The sequence below is a fragment of the Phoxinus phoxinus genome (genome assembly GCF_949152265.1).
Source record: "Phoxinus phoxinus genome assembly, chromosome: 5".
Classification (NCBI taxonomy): domain Eukaryota; kingdom Metazoa; phylum Chordata; class Actinopteri; order Cypriniformes; family Leuciscidae; genus Phoxinus; species Phoxinus phoxinus.
Genome location: NC_136880.1, coordinates 37,933,134 through 37,958,096, shown reverse-complemented (window position 1 = coordinate 37,958,096; position 24,963 = coordinate 37,933,134). Strand labels below are relative to the sequence as shown.

The 24,963-nt window shown below is 39.8% G+C and overlaps 1 protein-coding gene and 1 long non-coding RNA gene across 2 annotated transcripts; both read left to right on the top strand.

The window, feature by feature from the left end:
• Positions 1-12,773: 12,773 nt before the first annotated feature.
• LOC306999621 (delta-like protein C) lies at positions 12,774-24,639 on the top strand. The gene is made up of 5 exons (XM_079614480.1): positions 12,774-12,993; positions 13,435-13,680; positions 23,422-23,485; positions 23,558-23,815; positions 24,035-24,639. Exons 1-5 carry the CDS (start codon positions 12,946-12,948, stop codon positions 24,238-24,240), a joined length of 822 nt encoding a protein of 273 aa, XP_079470606.1. The 5' UTR covers positions 12,774-12,945; the 3' UTR covers positions 24,241-24,639.
• On the top strand, positions 16,667-22,340 carry LOC306999622. The gene is made up of 4 exons (XR_013797884.1): positions 16,667-16,735; positions 16,860-16,918; positions 19,352-19,512; positions 22,085-22,340. It is a non-coding gene; the product is annotated as an uncharacterized lncRNA (long non-coding RNA).
• Positions 24,640-24,963: the final 324 nt, after the last annotated feature.

Genomic DNA, 24,963 nt, shown 5'->3' with positions numbered 1-24,963 from the left:
GCAAATACTATCATTATAACTTTATGTAAGTAACATGTATGTTCTGTTTTAGTTTCGTTTTCACTCTGTTTGCACTGTTCCCATTCTCCTTATTTCCCTAGTTTCCCTGTTTGTTAATAGTTGGGTAACACTTTACAAGGTTTCATTTGTTAGCATTAGTTAACTACATTAGTTAACATGAACTAATGAACTGCACTTCTACAGCATTTATTAATATTTGTTCATATTAATTTCAACATTTACAAATACATTATTAAAATCTAAAGTTGTATTTGTTAACATTAGTTAATGCACTGTTAACTAACACGAACAGCTGGATTTTTATTAACTAAGATGAACAAATACAGTAACACATGTATTGCTCATAGTTAGTTCATGTTAGTTAATACATTAACTAATGTTAACAAAAGAGACCTTATTGTAAAAATGTTACCATTAGTTTCCATAGTTCCTATCCACACACCGGTTCTTTTGATTACATTCTCTTTGTATATAAGCCCTGAGTTTCCCTAGATAATTTTATTGTCAATGTCAAGTGCTTGTTTATGTATTATCTGAGTTTTGTGGATTAATAACACCTGTTCTTTCGGATTCTTTCGTCGTGCATATTCAATTAACCCTTGCGTGACAATGTATGGTAACTACAGTTTTTATTTGCTCATTAATTATTTGTTCTGTTTTATTATATATATAACATATTCATTCTCATAATATATAACAATTATCTGCTTTTTACACCATTGCCAGCTGGTGAAATGTTAATAAATTATTTGTGGGTTTAAATCTCAATTTTTAACAATTTTTCAATTATAAAATGCATATAAATATATGTTTAACTACCTCCAGGTTCTGAAATATGTCTCTTTTGTCATAAAACAAAACAATCACAGTGTGTGGTTGCAGCAACCATTCATTTTCAACAAGATTTTTGTACCAACAATATATCACCTGCAGCAGAGACCATTTGCAATCTGGCAGCAATTGGATTTTAACCCTATAGGTAAAGTCAAAGAAAACTAATTTGCATATTTTCCCCATGCCACAGGATGAACAACCGGCAAGGCAGGGTAATAGGCCCTATGCACAGCTGCACTACTTCCTGAACTTAAGCAGGGTCCTTTGTTTCCTGTCTGCCAGGATTGGCCAAACTGATTAATCCAGGTGTGTCTGACCAACAACAATAATCAGACACACCTGGATTAATCAGTTTGGCCAATCCTGGCAGACAGGAAACAAAGGACCCTGCTTAAGTTCAGGAAGTAGTGCAGCTGTGCATAGGGCCTATAGCCAGCAACAATGGTAATACCGCATACAAGCCTACCAGCACACAAGCCATGTTTTAGGTACACAAGTTAAGTTATTTTGCAGTTAGCCACACCCAAAACAATTCATGATTTGAAACCCTAGATCACATAGTTTATTTCAGGTATAATATACAGTTATTTGCTTTAGCCATACACTGTTTAAATGGAGTGCACACTCACATTTTCACATTGTAGGGCTGTTAGGGATTTGCGAGATCCCGAAGCGCAGATGTTTCGAAACACTGATCCGAAGCGTGATTCAAAACACCCATGTCACGTGACTATGGCCAAACGAAGCCTCGAAGTGTTTCACAAGTGTTTCATCAGCTGTGATCCGCCGAATCAGCGTTTGATTGACACGGTCGGGAACAGACCACACAATCGCACATCTGTATAAAAGTTAAATAAGCGCATATTGACCTCGTGTGTTTTTGTGAGAGTAGTTTGATTTTGAGATAGCGGATTTTTGGTGATATATGACATTGTGTGATTTGATTAGTTATAGGCTATTTAGGCTTACATTTAAATTTACACAACACATTGACTGATAGGCTAGACAGACAGTATAGGCTACATATAGTGACACATTAATAGATACATAGATATAAATATATAGACAGCTAGGTTAATAGATAGATAGCCTACATAGATAGATTATAGATACTGTATAAATACACACACACACACACACACACACACACACACACACACACACACACACACACAGATAGATAGATAGATAGATAGATAGATAGATAGATAGATAGATAGATAGATAGATAGATAGATAGATAGATAGATAGATAGATAGATAGATGCCCAGAACTCATGATCCACTAACTTACTGGAAAGACAGAGCAGTAATCTTTCCTCATTTGTATGTTAGCTAAAAAATATATTTGCATGCCAGCAACAAGTGTCCCTTGTGCGGAGGATTTTTTCTGTAAAGAAATTATCTGTAAAAAAAGGAAGTAAGCTAAGTCCTTCCACAGCAGAGAAATTAATATTTTTAAATAAAAATCAAAAAAAAAGTGAGACATTGTGGCTTGATTTATTTGATTAATATTCATTTTGCATGACCAAATAACATTATGCACAGTGATGAGCCTATAGGTTACAAGCTTCACATATTAGAAAAATACAATAATAAAAAAACCACACATTTTTGAATGGCTCGTCATGGTTGTTTCAGATCAACACCTGCAAGTGACCACTAGGTGTCACCGTTGAGACGGGTGTCGGATTGATTCGAAGCCTCGAAACAATATGGCCCATTTGGTTCAACTGTTTCATTGCTTCACAAAGCCTCGATCAGCCCACCACTAGCTACAGTATTAAAACATTTTCTGTTCTATTAATCATTGTTTCTTTTTTTACCATGTTGGAGAGAGATATGTCCTGGGGGAAGAAAGGTATGGCCAAGGGTGGAGGGTGATATCATGTGGCCTGCCAATTAAGCCATACCATGTGCTGCCATGTTGGAGGGGGATTTTGTGTTTAGTTTGCTTTGTAGTTGTTTGTATTTGTCGTCCATTTTGTTTTCCCTTTATGTGTAAATTGGTTTGGCCAAGCCACCCTTGTGTATCATTCAGTTAGGTCAGTTGGTCCAGTTCATATCCTGTTTTGTTGTATGTTGTTTTGAGTATAGTTAACCTCTTTTATAGGCATAGTTGTTAACTTTTTGGTTTCTATTGTTTAGTGTTTTTTGGGGTAAATTTTGGCCATGCAAAATGAATATTAATAAAAGAAATCAATTAAGCCACAATGTCTCACTTTGTTAAAAAGGCCCATTGTAAATGTATTTGGATTTGTGTCTGTGAGACTTGTTCTAGCAATCAGCCAATGTCAGAGCACGCTGTCAAAGCAGCAATGGAAAGACACTAGGCTCCGCCCATCTCCAGCAGGTGGCATTGATTAGCCTTGATATTAAATGGCTCAGCATGGAGTGAATGTAGCAAACGGACTCGATGCTTTCTTGCCATTTGATGTGTGCGTATATGCTAAGAAAGTAAGTTGGTGTATGTATTTAACTTATGTTAACTGTTTGATTGTGTTTGTTTATATATTCCTTGTTTAAGGATACTTCACACAGAAGTAGTGATTTGATTTGTGTTCACGTATTCACATGATGTTGCTAATGGTTCATGGAAGCATTTCTGCTACATCATATTGTATATATTTATCTTATTGAATTGTGTTTCTGTTATATTGATTATTATCTTGTATGTTTTGTTTAGACCACACATACTCATGGAACTACGCATGTAATCATTTGCACTTACGTGCTAAACCTTGATTGAAGCTGTATGGGATTATTGTGGAGAAAATAAAGCTACAAAGAACTTTCATGCTGCTTCTTCATGTCTCTAACCGGACATCTGTGGTGAACTAGTCCCCCACTGGCAACCGCAAACTGATTGATTTTCAACAGTTTTTATTATGGTCCTTCGAGCCGGAGCCAGAGTTTCCCACAGTTATGGAGAAGCAGATTTCAGCTGAAGTCCCTGTTGTGCGGCCCAGAAGACAGTCATCTTTCCCAGCACGTTTGCAGGATTATGATTTGACTGGGTATAACCTACATAGATCCTTATCACCACCTAACTATTCTCATAAATCTTCTTGTGCTGCCTCTGTCGACGAGGATGTCAGGATGGACACCCCACAGGCAACAGCACATCAAAGTGATTATCATCTTCCGCAACAGTGGTATGTAACGGATCAGTGGGACCAGCAAATGGATGCCCTGCGGGAGGAAAATGCTGATTTAAGGAAACTCCACCGAGACCTGATTGCCACGGTTCAGCAGCTGAATGATGAGAGAGATGATCTTAAGCAGGCCAACAGTAAGTTTACGTCACAGATGTCTCAATTAGGAGATGAGGTGAAACAATTGCTAAGTTGGAAAAATCAGCAGTCGCAACTTCCTGAGATATTATCTCCACTTCCTGTATCTGGTCGGTCAAAGACCCGAGACCGCCCTAACCCAGTACCAGCCCCACGAAGGCCAAGAGGAATTGAGCAGGTATCACATGCCCAGGCATCTCATGAAGCATTGCAATATAGTAGAACAACGGAAAGCTCAGAGGATTCAAGCAGTCAAGAAAGCTATTCCTCTTCTGTTGATGATGGCATGAGAAACCTACACCTGTGCTCATCCAGGCACCAAAAGGCTAACACCAGCCCACCAGTTGACAGACAGATTAATAGAGGTCAAGATGGAAGACCTGAAGTCAACATGGTTCGAACAAGTCATGTCCGATCTCCCTCTCCACAAGCTTCGTTCAGGCCACGGTACGAGCTATCATCAAGGGGTAGAAGTCATCACCACTCTCCAAGTTCATCGGTTGAAAGAGTATATCGTGGACCTACTCCTACCATTCCTGACCTGATTCATCCAAACCCTAGAGAGTTTGCACGCCTTAAGATTGCTTTGGAAAACATTCTGCCAATCGATTCCACAGAGCGCTTCAAATTCCATATTCTGCTAGAACATCTCAAGCTTGAAGAAGCTCAGCTAATTGCTGAATCTTACAGCAGTTCAAGACATCCTTACTCCAAAACCATGGGTGCCCTCAATAAGCAGTATGGCCAGCCACATCAGATGGCGTTGCAGCGCATAGTGGAATTGATGGAGGGACCAAGCATCAACACTGGAGATAGCAAAACCTTCCGAATGTATGCTCTGAGGGTGAGATCCTTGGTGGGAATGTTGCGACAATTAGGTAAGCCTGGAAAAGTAGAATTGAAATGTGGATCTCATGTGTCCAGACTTCTGACTAAATTGCCACATGATCTGCAGAGCAGTTTCAGAAGATTCATCTATCCATTAGGTATAAAGATTCCTACCCTCCTTGACTTCTCAGACTGGTTAGAATATGAAATCCAAGTGCAAGAAGATTCCACAAGATATGCAAGCCACTCTGGTAGAAGGTACTCATTCAGGTCATCTTGGGAACCACCAAGGAAGGTAAAATCATTCCACAAAGGGACAGAAGTTCTGCTCGGCACTGAGAAATACCCTTCAGCACCTCCATCATCTGTCACAGTTAAGACCACTATGCCAAACCCTTATTGCCCTTACTGTGATAATAACAAACACTCTTTGAATAACTGCACCAATTTCTCTCAACTCTCCAAATTTCAGAGGCAAAATTGGATTAAGGGCAACAACAGATGTTGGCGCTGTGGACGGGGCCATAGATCGGCAGAGTGTAATCTTAAGATGCGATGCAAAGCATGTAATGGGCGTCACTTGCTTGTTCTTCATGAAGTTAATGCACGGAGTAGGGAGAAAACCGTAGATGGAGAGGACCCATCTGCTAACCCTATCAGGGGTGAGGCCGCCAAGGATGTGTTATTCATTGACAAGCCCCCAGGAAGTCGGAAGGTACTGTTGAAAATATGTAAAGTCATTCTGAGAAATGGAGATCGATCCATGAAAGCTTACGCCATTCTTGATGATGGCTCCGAAAGGAGCATTTTACTGCACACTGCGGCTAGCCATCTGAAATTGAGAGGTAAGCCGGAGGACCTGCCCCTGCGCACAGTCAGACAAGAGTTAAAGGTCCTGCATGGGGCGGCTGTATCCTTCAACCTTTCACCAGCCTGTCAGCCAGACAAGGTATATCCAATTAGCGGAGCTTTCACTGCGCCAGAGCTGGGGCTGGGAGTGCACTGTCATCCTGTTAAGGCTTTACGGAAAAGGTACCGTCACCTTAAAGGACTGCCCCTCCAAGAGATTAAAGCTGGTCATCCAGTTTTGCTCATTGGATCGGACTACCCTCATCTAATTACTCCAGTAGAACCAGTTCGTTTGGGCCCACCAGGAGGACCAGCAGTGATTAGAACTCTCCTGGGGTGGACTTTGCAAGGACCAGTTCAGGCTCTACATCATCGCCTCACAGAGCAACAATGTCTGTTCACAAGTTTGTCACCTTCTGTTACTCTGCATGAACAAGTTGAACGACTCTGGCAGATGGATGTCCTTCCTTGGAGGGATGAGAAGATGAGTACTAGATCAGTACAAGACCAGCAGTCATTAAAACTACTGGAGCAAAAAACTGTCAGAGTTAAAGTCGATGGGATTCAGCGATATGCTACCCCACTGCTCAGAGTTCAAAATATGCCCTCACTTCATGCACCTAAGACAGCAGTAATGCCTCATCTAAGAAGCCTAGAGCGTCGGCTCGGTAAGTCTCCGGAGCAAGCAGCTATCTACCAGGCTGAGATTAAACGACTGGAGGAGGCAGGTTACATTGTTGAACTACAGTCAGGAGCAGAAGACACTCCAGTAAGTTGGTATATCCCACACCATATGGTTGAACATAACGGGAAACATCGAGTGGTCTTCAACTGTTCATTCAGGTTTCAAGGAAACAACCTCAATGAACTGTTGCATCCAGGACCTACACTGACTTCCTCCTTACTGGCGGTGCTACTAAGATTTAGAGAACATTCTATCGCCATCAGTAGTGACATTAAAGGAATGTTCCACCAGATAAGACTCCTTGCTGAAGATCGACCCCTTCTCCGTTTCTTATGGAGAGAGCAAGAAAGAGAAGTGCAGCCCAGAGTCTATGAATGGCAAGTTCTCCCCTTTGGGACCACTAGTAGCCCATGTTGCGCCGTCTTTGCCTTACAGAAGCATATCTTGGAAAGTTGTCAGCCAGGTGGAAAGTTACAGGATGCTGTACTGAAGGCATTTTATGTTGACAATTACCTGCAAAGTCTGCCTTCTGTAGATGAAGCAAGGCTCATGGTGGACCAGTTGCAGAGTAACTTAGCAGATGGAGGATTCGAACTCAGGCAATGGGCCAGTAATGCGCCTTCCACCATCAGTCACTTACCAGCGGCATCCAGATCGGGCAGTGCTGAGCAATTGATTGCCAAGGGTAATGCCTCAAACTGTGAATCAGTGCTTGGATTGCAGTGGAACTGTCAGAATGATACTTTGTCTTATAAGCTCTCTGCTGTAAAATGCCAAGAAGTTACTATGCGCAATATATATAAAGTGCTCGCCAGTCAATATGATCCTCTTGGCTACATCATCCCGTACACCACACGTGCAAAGATGATTGTGCAGCGATTATGGGATAAAAGAAGAGATTGGGATGATCCCAAGTTACCTGAAGATTTGGTGAATGCATGGAACAGATGGACAGAGGAACTCAGTGACTTGCAAAAGATAGTCCTACCCAGATGCTACTGTACTGCACCAAAGGATGATCTTTCCAGCCAGCGAGATATCCATATCTTCTGTGACGCGTCTGAGTCAGCTTATGGGTCGGTCGCATATCTTCGAACAGAAGACCGGCAGGGAGAAGTGGAGATCACATTCATAGTGGCCAGATCCAGAGTGGCTCCAAAGAAACGGCTGTCAATCCCTGGTCTAGAACTATGTGCGGCCCTGACAGGTGCGCAAGTAGCCAAGACTCTTCAGAAGGAATTGACTTTGCCTATTCGACAAGTTTTCATTTGGACTGATGCCACCACGGTTTTGACCTGGATTAGATCCGAATCCTGTCGATTCAAGGTTTTCGTTGGTACAAGGGTGACAGAGATTCAGGACCTTACCAGCCACTGTGAATGGCGCTATGTGCCTTCGGATAGGAACCCGGCAGATGATATCACCCGAGGGAAAAGGCTGGCAGAACTAGGGCCACAAAGTCGTTGGAATACAGGGCCCCCATTCCTTAGTCTCTCATCTGATCAGTGGCCGGTTACACCCCCATCCTCTCTTGTTGACAGTGAAGAACTAAGAAACTCTACATTCTGTGGTCTGACTGCACATACTGCACATTGTTTGTCCATGCCCGATCCAAGGAAATTTCTGACTTTTCAAGAATTACTGACAGCCACTACAGAATCTCTCAAGAAAAATGGGACGAATCTATCTGCTGAAGACTTTCAACAAGCGGAGATATCTATCCTTCAGCAAGCCCAATGGGAAAGTTTTCCCTCTGATATGGCACAACTTACAGCAGGGAAACAACTGAATAGCAACAGCCGGCTTCTTAGCCTGGCTCCTGATCTTGACTGTGTAAGTCACCTCCTTAGGGTAGGAGGTCGTCTTCGCCGCTGTGAGGAGATTGAGCCTGGGTTGATGCATCCTATTGTGCTTGATTCCCATCATCCTGTCACTACCCTTCTCATTAAGGACTATGATACCAAGCTGCTTCACCCAGGACCTGAGAGAGTACTGGCAGAAATGCGCAGAAAATACTGGATCCTTCGGGGTAGGGAAGCAATCCGACGTTACCAGCGCAAAGATTGTCTAGTGTGTCAGAAGTTTCGTAAAAACCCACAGATACCCAGAATGGCAGACCTTCATCCAGCCAGACTACGTCTCTTCAAACCCGCCTTTCATTCTACTGGTATTGACTGTTTCGGGCCATATATAGTTAAAATTGGACGCAGAAATGAGAAGCGCTGGGGTGTTCTGTTCAAGTGCATGACGACTCGTGCGGTGTACATCGACCTCCTTCCAAGACTTGATACTGACTCCTTCCTTATGGCCCTCAGGCGATTTGTATCCCGACGTGGGAAGCCTCTGGAAGTTTTATGTGATCAAGGTACGAATTTTAAAGGAGGGGAAAGGGAGTTACAACAGGCATTTGACGAACTAGTTCCCGAGCTTAAGGAACAGCTTGCCGGTCAGCAGATTATCTTCCGTTTTAACCCACCTCATGCCCCACATTTTGGTGGGTGTTGGGAACGGGAGATTCGTTCCCTGAAACAAGCTCTACAAGTCACTCTGGGAACTCAGCCTATACCCGAGGAAACTCTTCTCACTACACTCGTTGAGATCGAAGGGATCTTAAATTCTAAACCCCTTGGGTATACCTCCTCTAATGCCTCTGATCCAATTCCTATTACTCCTAATTCATTGCTTATGGGTCGGCCTGATTCGTCCCTTCCTCAAGTGATATACCCTCAAAGTGAACTATTGAGTCGACGTCGTTGGCGTCACAGCCAAGTCCTAGCAGATCACTTTTGGAAGCGGTTTATCAAGTTCTATTTGCCTGGTCTTCAGACTCGTAGCAAGTGGCAACGAGAGTCACCTGAAATCAAGGTTGGAACTACCGTTATGATTGTGGACCCTCAATTTCCCAGGGCCTTGTGGCCCACTGGTCAGATCTCGCAAGTATTCCCTGGGGTGGATGGTAAAGTCAGGACTGTTGAAGTGAGAATTAAGGACAAGTTTTATGTGCGACCTGTGGCTAAGGTTATACAGCTGCCTGGGATTCCAGACTAAAATTGGACTTTGACCTTTTTATAATGGGCAGATTTCTTTATTCTTTAGAAATCTGGGGGCGGCTGTTAAAAAGGCCCATTGTAAATGTATTTGGATTTGTGTCTGTGAGACTTGTTCTAGCAATCAGCCAATGTCAGAGCACGCTGTCAAAGCAGCAATGGAAAGACACTAGGCTCCGCCCATCTCCAGCAGGTGGCATTGATTAGCCTTGATATTAAATGGCTCTGCATGGAGTGAATGTAGCAAACGGACTCGATGCTTTCTTGCCATTTGATGTGTGCGTATATGCTAAGAAAGTAAGTTGGTTTATGTATTTAACTTATGTTAACTGTTTGATTGTGTTTGTTTATATATTCCTTGTTTAAGGATACTTCACACAGAAGTAGTGATTTGATTTGTGTTCACGTATTCACATGATGTTGCTAATGGTTCATGGAAGCATTTCTGCTACATCATATTGTATATATTTATCTTATTGAATTGTGTTTCTGTTATATTGATTATTATCTTGTATGTTTTGTTTAGACCACACATACTCATGGAACTACGCATGTAATCATTTGCACTTACGTGCTAAACCTTGATTGAAGCTGTATGGGATTATTGTGGAGAAAATAAAGCTACAAAGAACTTTCATGCTGCTTCTTCATGTCTCTAACCGGACATCTGTGGTGAACTAGTCCCCCACTGGCAACCGCAAACTGATTGATTTTCAACAGTTTTTATTACACTTATTTATAGATTTTTATTCAAAAATATTAATTTCTCTGCTGTGGACTTAGCCTACTTCTTTACAGATAATTTCTCCAGCCTTTGAAAAAATCCTCTCACAAAAACCCACGAGGTCATGATGCATTGACTTGATACAGATGTGCGATTGTGTGGTCTGTTCCCGACCCTGTCAATCAAACTAACGCTGATTCGGCGGACCATGGGTGTTTTGAATCACGCTTCGGTAACACAGTCTCACCCCAAAACGTCACATACTGACGGGTCTTGACCATAAGGCAACATACGACGAAAAGGGTACCCTTTAACGTCCATGTGTGACGATTCGGGTATGGTTGGGTTTAGGTATGCGTTAGGGTACCGCTAGAAGGCGCTGCTGGTGCGCTTATGTCTGCGTCTCATATTGACGTTATAGGGGAACCCTTTTCGTCGTATGTTGACGTATGGTCAAGACCCGTCAGTATGTGACGGACCAATGTTTCGAACGGTGTCGTGTCGAAACATCTGCGCTTCGGGATCTCGAAAAGCTTCGGAACGTCAGTTTCGCGTCAGCCATCCCTATGAGAATCCCCTGTCTGTGGACATAGTTACTGTATGAGCTGCATTATAGACTGCTGGAATAAAGATGATCAGAAGAGTTTACAGCTGCCATCAGTGCAGACAGACTTGTGCATCCATCGCCAGTAAATACCTCTTTGTTTGTTTACATTTTTGTCTTTTAATAATAAAATTGCATTCTCCTTCTCCAATTCAACAAATGTAAAAAGGTCGGCTCACCAGCAGGTAAGCGCATTTTGACGAAGACCAGAGCAACGGTTAGAGCAAGTCATTCATTCATAAAAACGATTAACAGAAATGGTGGAAGAGGTGTTTGTGATGATTATCAGGGCCAGTATATACACCAATGAGCCAAAACATTATGACAACCTGCCTAATATGCTGTTGGTCCTCCGTGACCTGCCGAGACAAGAGCCCTGAAGGTGTCCTGTGGTATCTGGCACCAAGATGTTAGCAGCAGATCCTTCAAGTAGGTTGCGAGGAGAAGCTGCCGTGGATCGAACTTGTTGGTCCAGCAGCACATCCCACAGATCCTCAACTGGATTGAGATCTGGGGAATTTGGAGTGCCAGGGAAACACCTTGAACTCTTCATCATGTTCCTCAAACCATTCCTGAACAATGTGTGCAATGCATTATCCTGCTGAAAGAGGCCACTTCCACCAGGGAACACTATTGTCATGAAAGGGTGCACATAGGCAGCACGTGTCAAATTTACATCCAGATGAATGACCGGACCCAGGGTTTCCCAGTAGAACATTGTCCAGAGCATTGTATCAGTGTCATCACTTTACAATAAGGTTTCATTTGTTAGCATTAGTTAACTACATTAGTTAACATGAACTAATGAACTGCACTTCTACAGCATTTATTAATATTTGTTAATATTAATTTCAACATTTACAAATACATTATTAAAATCAAAAGTTGTATTTGTTAACATTGTGTGTGCGTTAGCCATGGTGTGCGCTTGACGCTTTGTAAACATGATCATTTTTGTAGTTCTAGTAGTTCTACTCTTAATATGAATATGCATTAACTCATTTCGTTTCACTTGAACAGATACAGATTCAGTATTCCTCCAAATTAATAAAAGCAGTTATATGTAAACTCAAAATATTCAAACCTGCAATAATTAAATGTTAACACACAAAATTATTAACCAATGTCTTTGCTGCTGATCTTCAGTGATTCAAATCAACTGCAATCAGCAAAAATGATTTTAGATAAACATCACATTTGCTTATTTTTACATTTGTTCTATTGCTTAAGTATTCTTATCCATGCTTCCTATTCCAGAATGGCAGCCCAGCTAGGTTTGTTTGAGCTGCATACTCTACTGTACAGCTGTGCATTTGCATTTCCTTCAGCCTGAGGCTTATTCATTTCACTTTTGGTGTGAAAGGTACGGTGGCCGAGAGAGCTCAACGCGCTGCAACTGAAGAAAACACATGCAAATAGAAAAAAACACATGCAAATAGAAAAAAACACCCGCAAATTAAGAAAACATCTTCATCAGTTTCACAACACATGTGTGCTCCAAATACTCACAACACAACCAAATACAGAAACGCGCTGCAAAAGTTCACAACACAACCACATACAGAAACGTATAACGTAATCCCCCCCCCCCCCCCCCCCCCCCCAACCACATTATTAATAAGTTTGCTTTGCTCAGTTTCATAAAAAGATTCACCGATTCATTTTAGGCCATAATGTTCCCATATACTTTCACAGAAAAATCTAACATCATAACAACGATCTTCTGCAGCTTATATTGCATCCACGTAATGCACCACAACGATGTTTGGTGTTCAATGTTCAAATGATGTTTTGGTGTTCAATGTTCAGAGATGTTTGTCTACTTTATTTGCATAGTGCACTACTCCCACTGTGAAGTCTCTATAAACCACAAGCGCTCTATGCCCTGGAGTTAGGAGTCATTTTTTTTTAACTTTCAGAGCTGAAATTTTACATTGTTTTTTCACTTTTTAATTTCTGTATTTTTTTCCCCTCAACTATTTGTCTTAACTGACATATCTAAAACGTTTCGGATCAGATTATTGTCCCAAAAAGCTTTCAGTCAGAGAAACAAACGTGCAATGGCTCAGTTTTTAACATATTTCTTAGTTTTGATATCAGCACAACTGGTGAGTATTTCTCCTTACATTAATGTAATCTTATATATACTATAAATATATATATTAGTGCTGGGCTGGGAAATGATTAATCGCGATTAATCACATCCAAAATAAAAGTTTGTGTTTACATAATTGTGTGTAGCCTACTGTGTATAATTATTTTGTATATATGAATACACACACATGCATGTATATATTTAAGAAAAATGTGTTATTTATATATAAAATGTTTATATTAATATATAATATAAATTATGTATAAATATATATACAGTATATACATGCAAATATTCCTTAAATATATACATGCATGTGTGTATTTATATAGGCCTATAGCCTACAAATAATTATACAGTACACACATATGTTAACAGAAACTTTTATTTTGGATGTGATTAATCGTTGCTATATGTGTAGTGTTCTCATATTAACATCATATTATCTTTATAGGTCAAATCATCTGGTGTGTTTGAGTTGAAGGTTCACTCTTTCACAACCACCAGCAGCAGCAGTGTGTGTAAACAGTCCAGTGAATGTAAGGGTTTTTTCCGTGTTTGCCTGAACTACACGCAGGATGTCTTTTCATATAGGCTGGCATGTTCAGATGACACAGGACTGACAGGAACATTCAGCACAGACCAGAGCTCCATTTCCACTAGTGCACCAATAACTGTGCCCTTTAACTTAAAGTGGCTGGTGAGTAGCTCAAAGTGAACGAACATTGAAACATATAACAGATATAATATCATACTACAGTAGGCCTACATATAGCACATACTTTGGCATACATACTAGGCATACACAACAAATGTCATTATACCGACAGATATCACTAAAATAGATCCTGAAATAATCACGTCTTTCTCACTATAACGCTTAAAATAAATGAGGCCGCGGTCAGAGTCTTTGTTTATCCAATCAGAAAACTATGAGCCGCTTTCTGCCAGTATATAGGCTAAATCATTTCGCAGATTCTCAAGGCAGCCCATGGGAATCAGGAAGCGGGGAAAGACAGTTATCAGATTGTCAATGTCATGTGAAAACGCTATGTTTCTACCGTTGTGTTGATTTTGATTATTAAAATCAAAATTCCAGTATAAAGTAGATTAGATATAAAGCCTTGTGAAAAAGATTCAAAGCCTCTGAGCTTCGACAACAGTTCCATCTGCGGATTCGTAACATTTATAGTTGCCATAAAGCCGAGAATTAAAGGCAGGGTGGGCGATTTGTTCCAAAAAGTTTTTTTTTTTTATCATGCTGGCTGAAAGTCTCTTCACATCTCGATAGCAATCACTAAGTTAAGTGGTCGTGGTTATGTATTTCCATACCTCCACGTACGATGCTCGCGCAGACATCACACGTTATCAGCGTGTTTAATGCTATGCAGAGTTAGACAGACGTCAGTCACTGAGCACCACAACCGAAACAGCAGCACCTTTTACAGTTCCTCCTGAACCAAAACAACAATGTTGCGTTCACGTCATGACTACTGTAATTTGGAAGAGATGTAAACCCATAATGTTATCGGAGCGGTTTAATTGTTACTCGAATTCATGCGTTTAAATGGGAACACATATCAACGCAGAAATAGTTCTGCAGCAGTCAGGTGGTAAAGGTCAGCGCTCTTTAAGTTGTTTATGTTCATTATATTGTAATGTAATGTGCTTTGAGACATGAGGTACACTGTTAGACTTTGCCGTAATTTTACAGTTACTTACCGCAAAAAAGCCCAGTAAAATACCACTTATATTATTTACGGTTAACTACTGTAATATGCACTGCATTGTGGGTATTTTGTGTGAAATTTACAGTAACTTACTGTATATGGTAATTTACAGTACTTTACTGTTTACGCAAAAGCAGTAGTGCTACTGTAAATGAAGAAGACAGATTTCTTGAAGTGTGTAGGCTTCTTTTGACAAGGCCTGCCTCTCTGCAGTATATATGAAATGGCATATATGCAAAGCACTATACAGGGAAAAAAATTATAATAATAATAAATAAAAAAAATATGAAAAAAAGAAGAAAAAAATTATCAATACATTAATAAATTAAAAAAGGATTTTAAATACAGAAATGTCGGCCCTCTGAAAAGTATAACCTTGCATAGTTATATACTAAATATATTAGTTTCACCTTTTAATTTGAATTACTGAAATACATGAACTTTTGCACAATATATATATATATATATTTTTTTTTTTATATAGTTGCCTAACTTGCCTAATCATTGCCTTATAATTCGCGGGATGACTGCACTTGTGTTCATTGTGTACACAACGTGTATTAGGCTACTCATAGGGCTATGCATATTGTATTAATGTGTTAGGCCTATTAAAATGTCATATAAAAATGTTTTATAGTTTTTTCATGAATCTGCATTCTCAATAAGCAATGCACACGCTGGATGTTTAAAAGTTAAATAAAAAACACGTGGATGGAAGGATTTATTTTAATCCAATATAAATAAGTCATTTTTATATTAGAATTTTCTCAAAAAACTGGTTCCCATACATAGACATTAGACCTTATTTTTTTATAATTTTATAAAATTACTATTTTAATTGTTGCTCGCGTGCAGAGCCCGCGCAACAGCCTCGCAGAATGTGAGGTTTGTGTGTCAAGCGCGCGCTTATCAGACGTCCCTGCTGAGAGTGGATCGTCACAGCTAGACGCCAGCTGTGAGTTTTTCTGAGGTAAGTAGGCTACTTTAACTGAACAAATTTCTTTTATGTTACTTTTACAGCGTAAACTATTACCAATATCAATTAAATATAGCTAAATGTATGAAGAAAGTAAATAATACAATCTAATAGGCTATTATTACTAAAAGGACAGTCTGAAGGAACTTAGTTTTCCTCAAAAACTGCCGCTTTCATATCCCATTAACTTATGTCTGACTGCCTTTTCCAGTCGATGGACCCAATCTAGTATTTACACAAACAATGGTTTTCCGTAATTTTTACGACCAGCTAAGGCATATTTTACTCGTCATTTAAAAAAATACCGTTAATGTGTGTGACGTTAGGCTATTTTGAAGTTACCTAGCGCGTTTTTTTCAAAGGCACTCTCTCGCGCTCTCGCTCCAGGCCGATTCTATGGGAGTGCTATGCACCCTCAAGCGCAAGCAAGAGCACCCTCAATTGATACTGTAATAATATTTTGGCGCAACAGATTTGCCAAACGCCCCAGTGTATATTTGTGCTTATTTGTGTTCACGCTCTGGAGAACGGGAAATGAATCCATTTACAACGGGTTTTGCAGCGGTGAGCAGCAGTAGCCAATCACAGATTACCGGTAGTTGTTGGTCTCTTGTCGATTTATGCAGGCTCGCGAATTTCGGGCTCGCGAACAAATGTCCTCTATTGAGGACAATAAAGAATGAATATTAATGTGATATGAATATGAATCCTCTCATTAACAAAGTGTAAACACGATGTAAGAGATGTATTGGACCGACAGCTGCAAAATATTTCTTAAGTGACAGCTAAATTTACATAATAGTATCATACGTGCTGGATTCACTCTGCACAGGACAGACATGCTTAAAATAGTAACGCTTTTTAACGCAATATAAAGGCAGGCTAATAGATTAATTGATAAATTTTCATTGCAAAATATTTTAGAAATGCTATGCTAATTATTGGTAAAACGGCCCCCCTATCCCTTCCCCCTCTCCCTCCTGCATGTTGTAGGCTAAAAAGTTATATTCTCTTCTCTCTTTTTTCAGTGTCGATTGTCATCTGATTGTGTAAGTGATCAATCTAGCAGTCATAGATCTGTGATTAATCATGTTCATAACATATAGTCATTAGCCAATAATCATCGATGAAAAAATAATGTTTCTTCTTTTTCTCTTTTGTCTGTGTCAACAGGAGCTAACTACAGCCCAAAGGCTCTTTTAAGAACCACAGCACTGAGGGTCTTTGGCTTTGTAAGTATATGTTTTGAGTAACTATCAGATGCATTATGTGATAATGGAGCCTTTAGGGGTGTGACGAGACCCTTATCTCACGAGACAAGACAAAGACGAGATTGGGTTCACGAGAACGAGACGAGACGAGATTTTTGCACAATATTTGATAGAAATCCTCAATGACAAAATTCATGACTGGAAAAATAGTCTGCAGGTGCATTTTGAAATGTTGTAACTAAATCATCTTGTAATGAATGTTATTTCAGTTCTACTTTGAGTATGAATTATCAAAATACATTAAAATACAACAATATAGAAGCACTGTAAAGGTTTTACCACAAACTCAACTGACTGGCTTCTCTCAAGTATGATTTCACACGGGTCTCTTCAGACCTTACTGTACATTATGAGCTTCCAGAACTTCTGATTGAGGCTGTGTGTGACCTCCAACTGAAACTACTTTCCACAAATTGAAAATACAAATAAAAACAGACAGTAGCCTATAAAACAACAGTTTTTCTTATTAGTTCAAACGATAATTAAGTGCAAGTGCAACCATAATCAAAGTAGGACAACTCTCTCTGTATTCAAAGTGCAAACAGAGACCAAAACAGAGACCAGAGATAGGTTTGATATTGGGAGACGGGCTATTGTATGTATGCAGTCTAATTTGCGCGCATCGTGTTTTACTTTCATTTTCACTCCGTAGTGGCGGTGCTGAACGCGCGTTCTACAAGATAAGGGGCCATTCACACAGAATGCGTTTTTGCTTTGTAAAATGCGATACGCTGGCAGTGAAATGGGGGAGCTGATTTTAACTTGAGCGCCGCGTTTTTAGAATACTGTGTCATGCGCGAGACGTTTACATAGAAAAACAATGGAAAGTACCGCACTGGAATGGAAAACACGTTCTGTGTGAACCGCCTCCGTATAAGACACCGTATAAGACATCTCAGATCGACTCACTGATGCGCAACAAATCGTCCACCATCGTAACGCGATCAGTGAACTGATTCCTGCTGCACTGTCACAGTCTGTGTGCGAATGCAACTCGTGCTGGATGAGCAGAGGAGACGTTTACAATAGCAAAACAACAGTGGAGGCGGCCGGTGCCGCGGAGTACAACGTAATGCAATGTGAATGTAGCTATGGCATATTCTATGTTAATTATGGCGATATTGCGAGACAGCTTTTCACTCGACGAGAAATCTCGTCACACTTTAGTCTCGCGAGATCTCGTGGCACGAGATCTCGTCACACCCCTAGGAGCCTTGCAGGCCCTACGCTTTCTTTAATTTATTCATTTAACCATATTAAATGTGTCATATTTTCGGCCCTGGTTTAACGATCTAAACGTATGATAGGGCCCTTTATGTCAAATTTATAAATTAATATAAATTGAGTTATAATAATACAACACAATCAGGAAGAATAAGTTATCAATCAAATTAAATCAGAATCAACAAAATTCATACTTCACAACACTGGAAAAAAGTTTTTTTGCAACTTCCGGTTCACTGGGACTTTAATGAGCCTCAGAAGTGGCAGGAATGCATTTAAATTATTGATAACAGTGTTATGAGATAAAGTCAGCATTAAAATCAAGATTGACCCTGTTTACTTTGTTAGCGCATATTACTAGTCTTGTGGTGAACAATGAATCCGTGCAAGTTAATACACAGAAAAAAATAGTTTGCCGTGGTAATCTATAATCAAAGTCTGAAAAGTTACTTCCAGTCTGAAATGGCGTTCCTTTTCTGATGATCTAGGCTTGACGGCTTGGGTTGGAAAACGCTTAACCACTCCCCTCAGACCGTTACTCTGCTTTGAGCGAGAGATGGAGAGGAGGAGCGCTAAAGTAAAACCCTGCCCTCTGTTCAATATTCTGTTTCACTGGGAAATACGTCACAACACTGGAGACAAGTCGTTTGCAACTTCCGGTTCACGCGGACTTTAATGTTTTAAATAGAAGGTTTTGATTATAAAAATATAAAATGATTTAAATAATACTTTAAAGGGTTAGTTCATCCAAAATTGATAATTCTGTTAGTAATTAATCACCCTCATGTTGTTCCAACCATGTAAGTCTTTCGTTCATTTTCCGAACACAATCTAGGATATTTTTGATGAAATCTGAGAGCTGTCTCACTCCACTATAGGCTTTCAGAGGGAATTAATCTTGCTGGCCCAGAAAAGTTATTAAAGAGATCGTTAATATATTCCAAGTGACTACAGTGGCTCAATCTTAAGTTTATCAAGCGACGAGAATATTTTTTGTTTGCAAAAAAAACACAAAAATAACAACTTTATTCCACTATTAATTTCCTTCTCTCTGGGCCTCGAGTGAGTTCACTAGTATAACTGTGCAGCGCGTCTGTGTTAGAGGGCCGCTTTTAAAGATTACTACTGTATGTGTTAATATGAAAATGTAAGACCTGTGTTTGTTTTAAGATTCTTTTTAAGGATCAACCCTGAAGAGGTTGTGCACGGCCAAAGTTGGCACAAGTCGAAAGACAGGAGGTGTTGTAAAGAGAAAGGTGACTGCCATCAACTCCCGGGTAGCAACGTTTCTGCAGAGGCTCACCGAAATTGAGTGGAGAACATCAAATTAGGTAAGTTTCTTATGCAGTGCTGGACTGGTACAAAAAATTGGCCCGGACAGGCCACCACAATCAGTCAGACACCAACACCAGTACACAATTTTTGCAGTTCCATTAAATATTTGTCCCTGCTGTTCTCAGGGTGTCCGTGAATCCTTTAAAGGACAACTCCGGTGAAAAATGAACCTAGGGGTAATTAACACATGGTTACCGAGTAGATCGTTCTCTGGGATGCGTTTTCATGATAATCGAATGTAAAGAGTTTTATCTCTAAATACAGATTAGCTTATAACGCTAGTATATGGGGCAGAGAGTAAGTTTAAGTAAATCGCTAGTTAATACCACTAACAAGGCTCAAAATAGCCTCACACTACCACGGTAGCATAATGAGGGTCCTTACATGCAAACCGAAGCATTGAGAACTTTGTAAGTGTACAAACAGTTTAATAAGAAGATACTTTATAAAGACAGTACATTACGCGTATTCAGACACAGCCATCTTGGAAAACAGTCTCGACAAGTCGAGCAACGATTGCCATGCTAAGTGATTTGAACTGTGACTTGGAATCTTCTGTTGTTTCCGGAAGAAAGCACTGAACGCAACAGAGAAAATAAATAAATACAAATAATAATACAAAAATGAACAAGTCACAGTTCATATCACTTAGCACAGCGTTCGTTGCTCGACTTGTCGAGACTGTTTTCCAAGATGGCTGTGTCTGAATACGTGTAATGTACTGTCTTTATTAAGTATCTTCTTATTAAACTGTTTGTACACGTACAAAGTTCTCAATGCTTTGGTTTGCATGTAAGGACCCTCATTATGCTACCGTGGTAGTGTGAGGCTATTTTGAGCCTTGTTAGTGGTATTAACTAGCGATTTACTTAAACTTACTCTCTGCCCCATATACTAGCGTTATAAGCTAATCTGTTTTTAGAGATAAAACTCTTTACATTCGATTATCATGAAAACGCATCCCAGAGAACGATCTACTCTGTAACCATGTGCTAATTACCCCTAGGTTTATTTTTCACCGGAGTTTTCTTTTATAGGAACACTCCACCGTTTTTTAAAATAGGGCTTATTCACCGTCTTTCCTACATTTAGATAGGTGGGCAAATGCATTTGTCTCAGTGCATGCATTGTTTTAGTTTGACAGGGTCGGCGCTTGCTTAGCTTAGCATAATGAATGGAATCCTTTGTTGCCAGCTAGCATGTACTGAGTAAAAGTGATAAAAAATAAAACACCTAATTACTACTGCGTATTCACAAGTACAAATAGCGATGCAGATTAAGACTAGGTGATTTCCAAGGCAGATATTGACTTGGGACTATATCATGGTGAAGGACAGGCGAAGCACTGCTACTTGGGCGCAGAGATATCACGCAACACATGAAATCTGTCAACTTACCGGCGTGACCTGCACCGAGTATCTTCGCTTTTGGATTGTGTTGAGTTTATTTCAGTCGGCATAGGTTGGCATATTCCCCCACACTCACACCACCAGTTTGTGTTGGCTCTCATCCTCACGTCCTCAGGTTGTTGAGCGATCGCAACCTCCTCCTCCTGTTCTATTTCCAAAGCACGCAGCTCCTCTTCTGAAAACTCTGGTTCATAGAGGTAAGGTTCTGGATCTTGACTGTCTGAGAAGTCACCCTCTTCGTCTCTCACAAAATCAGCCATGTTCATCGCCATTTACTATGTCTACTGTAGGAAAAATAGCCAGCTACTATTATGTTGACTGGGATTTCATGTGTTGCGTGATATCTTTGCACTCAAGTAGCAGTGCTTCGCCTGTGCTTCACCCTAATATAGTCCCAAGTCAAAATCTGTCTAGGAAATCGCCTAGTCTTAATCTGCATCGCTATTTGTACTCGTTGTGAATACGCAGGCCACAAGAAGTAATTAGGTGTTTTTTTTATATCACTTTTACTCAGAACATGCTAGCTGGCAACAAAAGATTCCATTCATTATGCTAAGCTAAGCTAGTGGCGACCCTGCCAAACTAAAACAACGCATGCACTGAGACAAAAGTCTAAATTTAAAGGTGCTCTAAGCGATGTCACGCATTTTTAGGCAAAACATTTTTTTGTCACATACAGCAAATATCTCCTCACTATCCGCTAGCTATCTGTCTCCTGAACACACTCTAAAAAAACGCGGTCTCTGTAGACACCCCAGGCTCCACAAACAGCAACAAAAACAAACTGGACTAACCCGCACCACAACATAACAAACAGTGTTCCAGCCAATAACCGACAAGAAGGATTTGGGGGTGGGGTTTGGGTTGTTAGTGCGCGGATGAGGAGGAGGGAGGGTCTAGCTAGCCTCCGTTTTGTTTGGCAATAGTTCGAACGTCAACAAGAAGTGACGTCACCCAGGATCGCTTAGAGAACCTTTAAGAAAGACGGTGATTAAGCTCATATTACATGTGCGGTGCTACCAAATCTGGTGCTGGTGCTACAATCTGTAGAACTTGCTGTTTGAGTGTGTTATGTCCAAGGATGTATTTTTTATTTATTTATTTATTTTAATTTATTTTCCCCTTTCTCCCTGTTTCTCTCTCTCTACTTCCCATGCAGAAAGGAATTGCTGCCACCTGACGCCAATGATCGGGTGTAAATCTGCTGTGATTGGAGGAGAGGAAGCTTTGGGGGCAAAAGCAGCACCATTCCTCAGATCAGTTATTTATTTGTAAACTTTTGTTGTATTGTTCTTTATCATACAAATGTATATTGTTATTTTTTTGGGATTAGTAGAGAGGTGGGTGCCATTTCCTTTTGATTTAATTTCCTCTTGTTTTAGCTGAGAACTGTTAGTGTATTTTGTATTTGATTTAAGAAAAAAAAAAAAATTGCGTATTGTCATGATCTGCTTTTATTTGTTATGCATGAATTTCTCTTTTAAATGTTGCATCACAATAAGTAAATTGAATGTAATTAATTGTGATAGTAAATAATAAATATGCTGATGTACATGAACTCAAGTAACTTTTTTGGAATTTATTCAATTCAATAGCATTAATAGTGTAAAATAAATGAAAAATAAGTTGCAGTAAGGGTATTGTACTGTAAAATGAAACTGCGGTAAGGGCATCATACTGTAAAATTAAATTGCAGTAAGGCATCTTACTGTAAAATGAAATTGCAGTAAGGAAATCATACTGTAAAATGAAATTGCAGTAAGGGTATCTTACTGTAAAATGAAATTGCGGTAAGGCCATCTTACTGTAAAATAAAATTGCAGTAAGGGCATCATACCGTAAAACACATTTACAGGTAAGCTACTGTAAAGTGGAACTTACAGTAACTTACTGGCAATAGTGCTGCCAGTAAGTTACCGCAAAAATACAATAAAATGTCTAACAGTGTAGTTTAACGCTGTCTCTCGTGATGCTTTGCTCCTTGCTGTGTGTGTTCATGTGTTTTGAAGGAGGCGTGACTTTGGAGAAGCTTTGAAGAGAGGGTGTGATCTAATGCTTTCAAAGCTAGCTCACTATTGCTAGCCTCTGAAAATCGCCTACCATACCTTTAATATGTAGGCTATGCGATTCTTCTTGCAGATGCTATTTCTTACAGAGTATTTGGGCCCTATAACTCAAATATTACATCATAAACAAACAATAACAAAAATGTTTTTGATCATTGGAGCCTTGGTGTCATATAACACAACTAATTTAGGCTAAAGTTCGCTGTTCGTGTTTGCAGACATACTTTTTTTTATTCTTACCTGTGCCATTGAGATGATGCCTTTTTGCTCACTTGTCACCCAACGCGACGACACCGACAGCCTAAACTTTACATTCAGTTCTAATTTCTACATCCGACAACAGTATACAAATGGATTTGGAGCGTTTTCTTTGAGTGCAAGGCCACAGCGCCCAGTGTAGCATGATGTTACAAAATGACTGTCATTACAGGGAACTGTCTTAGTGATAGTTGAAGCATGGAACACAGAGTCCTCCAATGATCAGTCAACACCAGGTATGCCCCTTAATTCTTATTTCACATTTTATTTACAGACCAGTGTTTAATAATGCGTTTGTTGTTTTTCAGAGAATCTAAACAGTATGATTAGCCACTTTGCCACAAAAAGAAATCTTACTCTTGGTGAGAAATGGTCCCAGGATGTGCATATTGGAGAGCAAAGTAAACTGATCTTTTCCTACCGCGTAGTGTGTGATGAATTCTTCTATGGCGATGCCTGCTCTGATTTCTGCCGTCCACGAGATGACCCGTTCGGTCACTTTAACTGTGACGCCGCTGGCAATAGAATTTGCATGCCTGAATGGAAAGGCGAATATTGTGCGGAACGTAAGTGTTTTTTGTTTGTTGTCCTTTAACATTAATATATTTTTTCACATTTTTATTTATTATTATAGCCTATATGTTGTATTTAAGTCGCTTAAAAAAACGATTCACATTAGCCTAATTATAATTATGCAATAAGAAGGAAGAACAGGACTGAATATCAAATAGCCTATATTTATGTCATTCTAATTTCCTCATTCCTCTCCCTCTCGTTTTTAACAGCTATCTGCTCATCCGGCTGTAGTGAGATAAACGGTTATTGTGTGACCCCTGGTCAGTGCATGTGCCTCTATGGATGGCAGGGCCCCCGCTGTGATGAGTGTATGCCCTATCCAGGGTGCATGCATGGCACCTGCAAAGTACCCTGGCAGTGCACGTGTGACGAGGGATGGGGTGGCCTGTTGTGTGACAAGGGTCAAAATGTCTGAATTCAGAAATTCTGTGTTTTCCTGGTTGTGTTTTCATTTATAATAGCTGCTATGGGGAAGAAAACATCTGAAATACAAAAATTCAATAAAATTCCTATTTTTTTTTTTTTTTTTAATTATGATGTCCTGTTAACAATAGACAGTGTTTATGGAAAAATGTGACATTATTATTAAAGAGTTTAAAATTATGAGCACCGTTTTAGGGCCAGTGTGACATCAATACATTTCAACAGCAAATGCGCTCTATATTACAGAGAGGAGTTACATGGGTCATTGTATATGTGCACAGTACACCCAAGTTGTATTATGCTATGACCCTTGCTGGTAGATGTTGGAAGTGCATCTTATGGCTGTAAAGAGCATCTTTCTCCATTGACAGTCATTAAAAAATATATACTGAATGTGCATTCCGAGTGCATTTTTGCTAGCAACAAAGTGAATATATTGAATATTTAATTTAATATATTTATATATAGTAGCCTATATATTAACTTTAAAATACACGATGCCTTGCCAGATACCTTTTTTGAGGGCTCTTAAAGGGCTAGTTCATTCTATCATCATTTACTCACCTTCATGCTGTTCCCAACCTGTAAGACTTGGCAAATTAAGATATTTTAATGAAATTGGAGACCTTTCTGTCCCTTCATTGACAGTCTACGCATTACGCAACTACCACTTTAACGCTTCAAAAAGTTCATAAAGAGATCGTAAAACTAATCC

Excerpts from the sequence above, each read along its gene's own strand:
- LOC306999621 (XM_079614480.1), top strand. The coding sequence starts at position 12,946 with ATGGCTCAGTTTTTAACATATTTCTTAGTTTTGATATCAGCACAACTG. Across the intron at positions 12,994-13,434 it reads TTTTGATATCAGCACAACTG|GTCAAATCATCTGGTGTGTT; the intron begins GTGAGTATTTCT and ends TTATCTTTATAG. Across the intron at positions 23,816-24,034 it reads AGGCGAATATTGTGCGGAAC|CTATCTGCTCATCCGGCTGT; the intron begins GTAAGTGTTTTT and ends CGTTTTTAACAG.